We start from the raw sequence: 10,122 nt of genomic DNA, 5'->3' as shown, positions 1-10,122 counted from the left end.
TATAAAGTTTAGAGTTTCATCAACTTAGCTTTTATAATCAGAACGCACCCAGTTGTGTCTTTTCCCACCAGTTTTGCTGAGCACTGGTGTGCCCTGTGATCTGTGGGTTCTCCCTCCGCTCAGGAATCTTCTCTGGTGTAGGTGCCGCTTCCTCGGCCCCCCATGCATCGCTTTTTCCTCCCGGAATTCCCATCACCCCACCAAGCCTCCATTCTCTTCCCGCATAATATTAATTTTTATTTTTGTGTTATAATACATCGCAATCACTACTGTTTTAAATATACAAATTGTACTTGAGTTGGACCATACGTGACTGCTAACACCTTCAAACAGGTACTTAACTTCTTGGGATTTAAAACAATGGACGGAGCCCGAGGATCAGATAGACAGAAAGAGCGGCAGCGGATGAGCGACAGGGGCAGAGCCGGGCCGGAGCCCGACGCCCCTGAGCAGCCACGTCACCCCTCCCCCCGGCCCCCGGTTTCTTCCAGCCCCCGCTGCGGTCCCGCGGGTGGAAGGAGCATGTGGCGGGGGCCCGGGAGGGGATGCCACCTTAAGCCACAGTCCTAAGTGAACCTGTGTGAGAGAAACAGCTGTGCGCGGCATCCTGGAGAACACCACCCTTTATTCGGCACTAGAGACGGAGTCCGTGTCACCGAGCTGCCCTCGCGGCCCTAGTGGCAGGGCTGCCGGAACTGCAGGCCACAGTAGCCGCACGTCCCCGTCTTTGTTTCTTTGTCCTGGAAAATTCAAAGGGAAAGATCTCCTATTTCCGTATTCTACATCAATCTAGAGACAGGTAGACCTCAGACACTGAAAGCAGACACTGGAAACACACAGCCAACCAGGGGCGCCCACGGAGCTCCGGGGTCACTGCCTGACGCTGGACGTGGCTGTGCCGGAGGCCCTGGGTCCAGCCTGCTCCACCCAGACTCGCTGGGGTTGCAGGCTCCCTGCCCTGGAACACACGCTCGGTCCCCGTCCCCCTCCCGGCCCTGGAGCAGGGGCCTGGAAGGACTGGAGGGTGGGGCGCGGAGCAGAGGCCCCCCCCTCGGGGCTGGGGTCCAGCCCGGACACGGCAGCAGGGGCGGACGTGCACCTGAGCTTTATCCCTTTATCCCGAGGCTTCCATCTCTGCTCTAACACCCAGTGTACTGTTCTCCTTCTCAAAGGCTCTGTGCGTGCAGTTATCAACAAGGTAACCGATCACACAGGCACCGACACGATGGTTCCCTGGGAAAGACAGATGCCTACAACTTTGAGGGAAAGCAGTGCTGGTGACACTAAGGGCGTTGCACACATGTCACAGTCAAAGCTGCCCTGGACACGCCCTTTGATCAGCCCCTGTCGTATGGTCTGTGAGCAAGGCCGAGTGGGAGAGGGTGAGGCCAGTGGGGTGAGGACAGGACAGACGGACGGGGGTCCGGGGACGGATGGCACATTACCAGGTTTATGTACACTTTGGGGTGGCCCAGGGCGCCTCCCCCACCGTCACACGATATCACTCGACTCTCAACTTGGCTCACAGGCTGCTCTGCTATCAGGTCGATGGCAAAGTTCTCATTCACCTGGAAAAAGACAGAGAGGAGAAGCTCATACAGACAAGCACACACACTGGACGCTCTTGTGGAATTTACATCAATGTAGACCGCCCCCCACATACACGCACACACTGCCAGCAAAGGCATGTTCTGTGCCGTTTCATTTAAATACTATCAGTGTAGATCTTCAAAATACACAAGTAATGAAATACATGTACACACACCTTTAACTTTTCATTTGGATATAATTCCAAACTTACAGAAAAGCTGCAAGAATTACAACAGTAGAAAGAATTCTCCTTTGTCTCTACCTGGATTCACCCTGTTAACATCCCGCCTCACGTGCAGCGTCACCTGTTCTCTCCTGGCCCTGCCCCACCCTCCCTCTCACACCTGCACACGGACACACATGCACACACACGCTCTCCTACTCTATCTGCTGGAAAAGACCAGAAGCAGCAGCTGACCCAGGGGCCAGGAGCCACGCGGTCCCCACAACCGCTTCACTATGGGGATCGGGCTCTGAACTAACAGCTGGTTCGGGGTCCCGAGCAGGAAACGTGACAGATGAGGCTGAGCCACGTTGCGACAGAGGGAAAGGCAGCCTCAGACTACAAGGGCTGCTCCACGTGGGAAACTGGAGGGACGACGGCACCATAACCACGAAGCACGGACACACAACGTGCTTGAACCCGCAGCTCCACAGAGACGCTCTAAATCCACTGATTTCCTTACCGGAAGGAATCAGCTCATGACTTCCAAGCTGGTAAATAAAGGGAAGAGCGACGCATTGCTCCTCGTTCCTCGGGGCGCCAGCTTCTCTTGGGGCAGGTACTCAGCTGGGAGGCACAGAGTGTCGTCTGAGCTGAGGAAGCTGGAGATGCTCACCCACAGCAGCCAAAACCAGAACCAGAACTGGAACCGCCACGCACGGCCCGGCAGAAGCCCAACGTTACGGGCAGCGGCCGGACCCACACACAGACCCCAATCTGATCTGATGGGGCTGCGGGATCCCACGCCAGCTGACACACTCAGGGTGCAAAACAGCAAGATCACATCTCGAAGGTCCCCCATCTCTGGAGGCCAAAGGGTCACGGGATCGGAACACGGTAACAGAGGGCAAACACGGTCAGCGGTGGGGCCCCGCTCTTCCCCTTCCAGGCTCCTCTGCAGACAAGCACGCAGACGAGACACTCGGGGTGTAAACGCTGTCCGAGGTCACTGTGATTCTGGCTCCGTGAGTAACCCCAGTATCTGCTCACCACGATGGTGAGAAGTGTTGTGCCCCGTCAGTCCCGGAGGACCAAGGCCACGTGGCTCCCCGCGCTGGCGGCCAGAACCCCACCTGCACCCAGAGGGGCCCGAGGCCGCAGCGAAGAGAAGAAAACAAGGATCGATCTTTACAAACAACGGCGGGAGGGGCGCTGAGTTTCGTAGAATTTGAGCATATAATCCACGTGCACCCAGGAGCACCGAACGCAGGGCAGAGCCCTCCCACCCGCTGCCACTGAGACACTCAGCAGTGCTGACGACGCCCTGAGCCCGCAGAACGGGGACGACATTCCTGTTTCTGGAAACCTGTGTCGGCTGGAGATGATGCTATCCCAAAGCCTTCCCTGGGATTCCTACTTCCGGAAAGGGAGCAGGGAGTGAGCAAGTGCAGCCCCCTCAGAACACACGTGGCTGTGTTGTCCCCACTGCTGCCCCCGCCCCGGGGGCCCTGCACCACCCTCCGCCTGAGGGTGCCGCGGGCGCCCATCGCTCTCGGGCGGGAAACGTCGGCTTTTAATTCCATGTGTGTAACCACGACGTAACGAAAATACTCCCATCGCCGCAGAGGAACAGGAGGTCGGCTGCGCCCTCTACCTCCCTCCGGTGACACAGGACCACTGCAGGCCGACTTCTGCCCCTCCCTGGGGGCGGCGGCTGGGCCCCGTTCTTCATGAGCATCTCCTCTCCACAAGGCCGGTCCTACACCAAGGGCCGTGGGTTCCTGGGCAGACTCGCTGCAGCCGCACGCGGACGCTTCCCACCTTTCCTGCGAAGGCGGCTCGACCGCCCAGCTTCCTGCTCTCCTCGTTCCTCAGACTAAGAACACATTCGGCTTATTTCTTAAAATTCACCCAAATGAAACCGCAGAGACAGTAAGATCGGTGGCTGTCAGGGACTGTCAGGCGGGAGGATGAAGAGGTGGCACACAGGGGAGTTTAGGGCAGTGAAATAATCTGTGTCACACTGCAGTGCTGGATATGAGACGTTATGCACTTGTCCAAACCCACAGAACGTACGACACCAAGAGTGAACCTACCACGTAAACCTAAACCACGGACTTGAGTTCACACAACGCATCAATATTCAGCAAGTGTCCAAACCTGTCACTTCTCACAAAGGCAGCGCACTCAGGCAAGAGGAGAATAACAGGGACGCTGTGGAGGGGGGAGGGATGTAGGAACTCGTACTCTCTGTGCAATTTTTCAGCATGCCTAAAGGTCTTTTAAAACAACAGTCTCTTGGAAACCAAAAAACTTTTTAAATACTACTAAACGCCAAATTTTTGTCGCGAGAATGAAAGCCAGAGAGACCTGCTGCACATCTTACATGAGCGTGGGCCCCTGGACACTCACGATCTCGGACAGGAAAAGGCCCCAGAGATCCCGAGCGGGGAGGGGTCAAGGGTTGCAGCCGGCTCAGGACTGTGGCGAGCTGACGGTCTGAGCGAGGCGACATCACCAGCACTGCCCCCTCCATTCACACGTTACTGGCTTCGCGAACTCTGGAAATGTCTGGTTTGGTGTTTAAGTTGCTCCCTGATGTCTGTCCCCAGCGAGGGCAATCAGAAACCAGGAGCCATGATAGAATTCCCAGGAGAGAAGAGTGTGACAGGCCGAGATGGAAAGCCGGGGGCAGGGTCGACCCCAGGGCTTCAGGACGCATCTGCTGGAACTGCTCCATCCAGGGGGCCAGACCCCACCCCACGACACCCTCAAAGTGGGAACGGAAGTAGGAAACCAGACCCTGGGGATGGACAACGTAACCAAGGTCAAAGGGAGGGGAGATGCGATTTAGGGACAGCTGAGGGTGGCAGGAAGAAGCGACAGGCCGCCTGAAGGGGAGGAGTGACGCCAGGTGACTGCTGGGGAGGGGTGGAGGGAGGCCTGAGCCAGGGCGGTGAGGACTCCCTCTGAGGTGGCAGGCACAGGAGAGAGGAAGTGGGAAGAAAGCACGCCACTGAGGCGAAAGGATTCCAGTGTCCAGCGGTTGCACTGGTGTTTCAGACCCACTCAGGGAAGACCCACCCATGTGCTGTCTTCAGCTTGCCAGCGAAAGTCCCTGAAAGAACCAGCCTAATCTGTATGTTGTGAACCACGGAAAACATACTCCAAAAAGTGACTGAAAGAGTAATTTTAAAAAATTGATGGGACTCTGCTTTAACCTGAGAGTCTCAGAAGTATAAGGCACAGAAATGAAAGAAAAGATCACGTCCATTTACATGTAAGCTAAAACAATACTCACAAGATGTCATGTTACATATTTCAGGGGAAAAAAAACCAAAACAGAACTAGACATGTTTAACTGTAGAAGAAATGCAGAATTCCAGAGATTCTAGAGTGCTCACAATTTGGGGAGAATTTACTTAAGTTTTACAGATTAGTATTTATTTCTTCTTCGTTATAAAAAGTTTTATGAAAGCTCACCTCTCTTTTGCTAGATCTTTCACTCACCTCTTTCTGACGACCCACAAATCGAACTTTCCTGTAGTCTTTATTGCCATAAACCTGAAAAGAAAAAGACCATATGTGATTTTTTACGGCCCAATTCTGTATCTTATACCAATCATAAACGTTTCAGGAAAAGTGTTTTCTTAACGTTTAGGCCATTCATGATCACACACACCAGGAGTAAGTGTAGTTGCGCGCCCAGGGGCATTTTTCAGTAGGATTCCTAACGTGACATCCGGCAGTAGTCTGAATTGGAAGTAGCAAGGTGGGGAAGGCGCAGAGGAGAGCAGTCCTGGCGGAGGGGGACACCCGCCTTCGATCTCACAGGCCCCAGAGCTTCCTTCCTCTCCGAACCTGCTCCGCGACCTTTTTTAACAACACAGGTACTCTCTCCCTCATCTCTGGGATAAGGATCATAGCCTAACGCTGTGTTTGTATTTCAGTAGACCCTCGAGTTACTAAAATGTGGTATCCAACATTACACAAACGTGAGGAGATCGGACCCACACAATTGGCAGTCTCTGATTCCACCGGAGTTCTCCCCACAGTAACCAAGGGGCTACCGCGGGATAACAGTCTTGTTTCCGAGTTCGCTCCGAGGATGAGACCACAGTGGCTGCAGACAGCCCCTCGGGGCCCCTGCGGGTACTGGGCCCGGGGCCCCGGACGGAGCGGGAGACCGAAGACGGGACCGCAGGCGCTGCGTCTGGGGCGTCAGGGGCACTGGGGGACTGGACTGCGGGTACTGGGCCCGGGGCCCCGAGGGACTGGACCGTGGGACCCGGGTGCTGGGCCGGGGGAACAGGAGGGACCGGGGTGCTGGGCGACTAGACCACGGGCACTGAGCTTGGGGCACCGGGGGCACCGGGGCGCTGGACCCCGGGGACACGGGGGCCGAGCCGGGGCTCCGCCCACCTGGGCGCCCCGAGGAGGAGGGCGCTCTCCGCGCCGCAGCGGTTACCTGGCCGGTGTGAGTGACCTTCTCCCCGGTCGGCGAGGTCCGCACCCTGAAGCACCTGGCGGCCCCGCGCAGGCTCCGCGCCGCCGCGCCTCCCCGGCCCAGCAGCCTGAGGAAGGTCACCGCCGCCGCCATCTTTCAGGCTGACCCTCGACCCCGCGCGCCGACGCGCCGAGCGCCGACGCATGCGCACGGTATCCGCAGGGACCGCTCGGCCGGGATTTACCTCGCCCGGGGAGGCGCGCACGCGCGGTGCGGTCAGGCAGGTGCGGCCGGCTGCTGCCCCGGCGGGCTGGGGCTCAGCCCGGATAAGGCGGGAGACTCCGCGCAACCTTAGCACTTAGCGATGCTCCACTTACCAGGGGCAGGCCAGGGGAGGATGGAAACGGAAAATGCAGTGCTTACCTCCGATGATAACGGATAATCATGGGGAGTTACATGTTGAATGTTGTGAATGTTGGAGATGAGTCCTTGCTTAGAGAAAACTGGAAGTACATCATGTTGGACAGAGCGCATTTCTTTGTGGTTCTGGGGTTTCTGCAGCAGAGCCCAATGAAACTGCCAGTAAAGCGCAGCCGATGGCATCCCTCATGCAGGTTAGCTCCGAAAGGCCCGCTGCTCTGGAGCACACCTGGGCAGGACGCTGGCTCGCGGTCCCGGCCCTGCTTCTCTCCTGCCCCTCATGGCCTCCTCCAAACGGCCTGTGCAGAGACCCGTCGGGAGGGTCAGCTCACACGGCCAGCCCCCGATGGGCGAGGGCGGTGGGCGCAGCGAGCAGTCCCAGAGCTGGGGTGGAGTCGCGCATCCCACTGCCCAGGAGCTGAGGGCACCCACAGCCTGCACTCCAGGGAGGTGTGGCAATGAGAGGCGACAATGCCCAGAATACCTCCCGGATCGGAAAGGTGTCCACGGACGCATGCTCAGAGGCAGGCCCGAGCTCATCTGGGCAGGGGCCACAGCTTGCAGCCGGGTCAGGGGTGCGCGTGCAGTGCCAGGGCGGCGCGCAGGTGCACCCCGTGTGCAGCTCACCTTCGTATGCGTGGAAAGTAGTGTCCACGCAGACACAGCCTGGAAAGACATGCGTGGCGATTTCACTGTGGAATCTGGGCAGTGGGTACGTGGGTGTTCGCCATAAGTGTCTTTCAACTTTTCTCTGTGTTTGAAAGTTTTCATAATAAGATGTTGGAGGAAATAAATTTAACTGCAATCGGTTAGAACCAGGGCCTATTTCCATGCGCTCCCCTGAGCCTCGCCACATTTCTCCCAGGATGTCCACTTAATACAAACATGAGGTTTTTCTAGATTTTGTTTTGACATTGATATTTATCAGCTTTTTAAAAAGTCTACTTGGTTGTGACTTGTTTTTCATTCAAAATACCTACTTTTGTTCCCATTTTTCATCCCTCCCCCTCCCCCCGGGAGCCCCCCCCAAACCTTAGCCGCCCGGTGGCCCAGAGGGCTGGGGGAGTCCCGGGAGGAGGGCGCAGGGTCCCGGGAGGGGGAGGCGGGTTGGGTATGCAGGGGACCGGGGAGGGGAAAGTCAACCCGCCGGGGAGGAACCCGGCGCTCCGCGACTCCCGCTCCCACGTGGCTCCGCCCCGCGGGGACCGCCACGTGACCCTGCTGCCATCTTCCTTCCTGGCGGACACTGCGGACGACGGCATCTCCGCCCCACTGCGCAGGCGCTGCCGAGGGCGCAGGCGCAGGGGCTGGAGAGGCGCGCTGCCGGCGGGCCAGGACGGACTTTTTCCAGGTGGGGGTCGTGGGGATTCCGAGGGTCCCGAGGGGCAGGGGAGGCTGCGGGGGTTCCGGGCTCAGAAAGGGCGCGTTCTGGGGACCCCTGGCCTCGGCTTCCCCGGGTGGGACGCGGGCGGAGGTCACTGCGGTGGGAAGCGGCCGCACGGGTGCTGATCCCTTCGAGCCGGGCACCGTTCCGGACATCGTGCTCTCTGTCCCCGCCCCGCGGCCCGGCCGCCCCGGGGTCGCGTGGACACGGGCCTCGTCTGGCCCCGGCGGCCGGGCGGGGGTCTCGGCGCCGGGCGGGGACACGGTGCGGCTCGCCGCGCTCGTGCCCTCCCGGGGGGCGCGCGGATTCCCGGACCCGCGGCCTGTGTCCCGAGCGCAGGGACGCGGGGAAGGAGGTTTTCTCGGGGTCAGGAACCACCGGCAGCTGTGACAACTTTTCCTCTTTCTCCCTAGATCCAGCCGCGACATGGCCACCGCTCTCCTAAGGAAAGTGGTTTCCGTCGTGGGCCCCCTGCTGCACCTGGGTGGCCGCCCGCTCTCCGCGCTCGCGCAGTGCCCCCCGCGCGCCTGCCCTCGGGTCGGTGCGCCCCCCAGCCCGGCGGCCGCGCTCCTCTTCGCGCGCCCGGCACTCGGCCTGCAGCAGCCGGCCCTCGGTTTCAAGACCAAGGGCGTCCTCAAGAAGCGCTGCAAGGGCTGCTACCTGGTCAAGAGGCGCGGGCGGTGGTTCGTCTACTGCAAAACCAACCCGAAGCACAAGCAGAGACAGATGTAGCCCTCGGGCTGGGAAATCCCTGCCCGGGAGATGGTGCTGCCTCATCGAAAGGAAAATAACATGTAAACATTCTGTAGCCTCCGTTCTGCTGACCTTCGGGTGTTGTGGACTCTGCGGCCTGCGTCTCACCTCCTTGTGGCTCCGGATCCAGCCAAGCCTGAGACCCACCTGGGAACGCGTCCTTCTCAGCTCCTGCGCAAGCTGTGTTTGTGCTCAGGCGGAGGACCGAACATCGGGAGGAGGGAAAGCCGGCTTTATCCCACGTCAGAATGCAGGTTCTTTAGAAGACCACTCTGTGCGCTGGCTCTCTGTCGGCCCTGTCTCTGCGTTCAGCCACACTGCTGCTTCCCCGTGGATTCAGACTCGTGTTCTCAACTTTCCCATCTCCAGGATAAGCAGAGGAGACCGTGATAGCAGTCTTTAAGTCAAGGGAAATTTAACTTGTTTATACATATATAAAGGTATTTTGGGCATTGATTAAATATGTTTGTCATCCTTAGTCTGAGACTTGAGAAGTGTGTGCGCACACGTGTGTCCCTGTATGCATGGGTGCAGTGTGCATGCATGTGGGAACTGGGTGCAGTGTGTGTGTTTGTGCACACGTGTGTGTGCAGTGCGTATGAGCTGCTGCCGTGGACTCTGCAGACTGTGACCTGGAGCCAGTGGTATGCAGTGTCCTGCTGTCGCCTGCCACAGGGTCACAGCCTGATGAGTTTCTGAATCATCCTGCTCTCCTGGGCTTATCAGCCTCTGTTTGATCTAAGATAAGAGCATGACCAAACCCCTTGCAACTCATCTACTTCCGGATACCTGGATGGACCAGCATTTAGAGCCCTGAGATTGCAGCACAACAGAAAAGTCGGTTTAGGTCAGAAGGCAGCAAATTACAATCCACAGGCCAGATCCAGCCTGCAACCCATTTTTGTAAATAAAGCTTTATTGGAAAACAGCCGTGCCGTTCATTTATGTTTTGTTACACCTTCTACAGCAGCCAAAGTAGTAGCTGAGTAGTTATATCAGAGACCTTATGACCTGGAAAACCTAAAATATTTACTATTGGGGCTGTATTTGCAGGAAAAGAGTGCCAATCCCTTGTTTAGATCATTAAATAAGTGTCTTATCCTAGGATTTGACTTCACTATGACACAACCTACCAGAAACATTTCATGTTTTCTCTATTATCCATATAGTGAGAGAGATCCTTGTATATACTGGCCATGAACGAATAGAATCTGAGATTTAAATACTATTTATAATAGCACCAAAACCATGATATATTTAAATAACAAGATCAGGCACATTCTGTATACTTAGAATTGTAAAACACTTGGAGAATTCAAATAAAATATTGAGATTAGAAGACTTTCTATTACTGTCAGTTCCATC

At 57.0% G+C, this 10,122-nt stretch overlaps 2 protein-coding genes across 2 annotated transcripts; one reads left to right on the top strand and one right to left on the bottom strand.

Annotated features, from left to right (window-relative positions):
- Positions 1-207: 207 nt before the first annotated feature.
- NDUFS6 (NADH:ubiquinone oxidoreductase subunit S6) lies at positions 208-6,395 on the bottom strand. The gene is made up of 4 exons (XM_061187635.1): positions 6,222-6,395; positions 5,264-5,317; positions 1,446-1,568; positions 208-740 (listed from the first exon to the last, which is right to left on the bottom strand). The coding sequence occupies exons 1-4, from the start codon at positions 6,351-6,353 to the stop codon at positions 675-677; spliced, it is 375 nt and encodes a 124-aa protein (XP_061043618.1). The 5' UTR covers positions 6,354-6,395; the 3' UTR covers positions 208-674.
- Positions 6,396-7,882: 1,487 nt separating this feature from the next.
- On the top strand, positions 7,883-9,685 carry MRPL36 (mitochondrial ribosomal protein L36). The gene is made up of 2 exons (XM_061187634.1): positions 7,883-7,971; positions 8,418-9,685. Exon 2 carries the CDS (start codon positions 8,431-8,433, stop codon positions 8,734-8,736), a length of 306 nt encoding a protein of 101 aa, XP_061043617.1. The 5' UTR covers positions 7,883-7,971; positions 8,418-8,430; the 3' UTR covers positions 8,737-9,685.
- The last annotated feature ends 437 nt before the right edge of the window (positions 9,686-10,122 follow it).

This window comes from Eubalaena glacialis, chromosome 4, assembly GCF_028564815.1.
Source record: "Eubalaena glacialis isolate mEubGla1 chromosome 4, mEubGla1.1.hap2.+ XY, whole genome shotgun sequence".
NCBI lineage: Eukaryota > Metazoa > Chordata > Mammalia > Artiodactyla > Balaenidae > Eubalaena > Eubalaena glacialis.
The sequence above is the reverse complement of the archived record's forward strand: the minus strand, read 5'-3'. Positions and strand labels throughout refer to the sequence as shown.

Coding starts and splice junctions, on each gene's coding strand:
- NDUFS6 (XM_061187635.1), bottom strand. CDS start 6,353: ATGGCGGCGGCGGTGACCTTCCTCAGGCTGCTGGGCCGGGGAGGCGCG. Junction 5,318..6,221: donor AGGTCACTCACACCGGCCAG/GTAACCGCTGCG, acceptor TTTTCTTTTCAG/GTTTATGGCAATAAAGACTA. Junction 1,569..5,263: donor TTGTGGGTCGTCAGAAAGAG/GTGAGTGAAAGA, acceptor GTCTTTTTCCAG/GTGAATGAGAACTTTGCCAT.
- MRPL36 (XM_061187634.1), top strand. CDS start 8,431: ATGGCCACCGCTCTCCTAAGGAAAGTGGTTTCCGTCGTGGGCCCCCTG.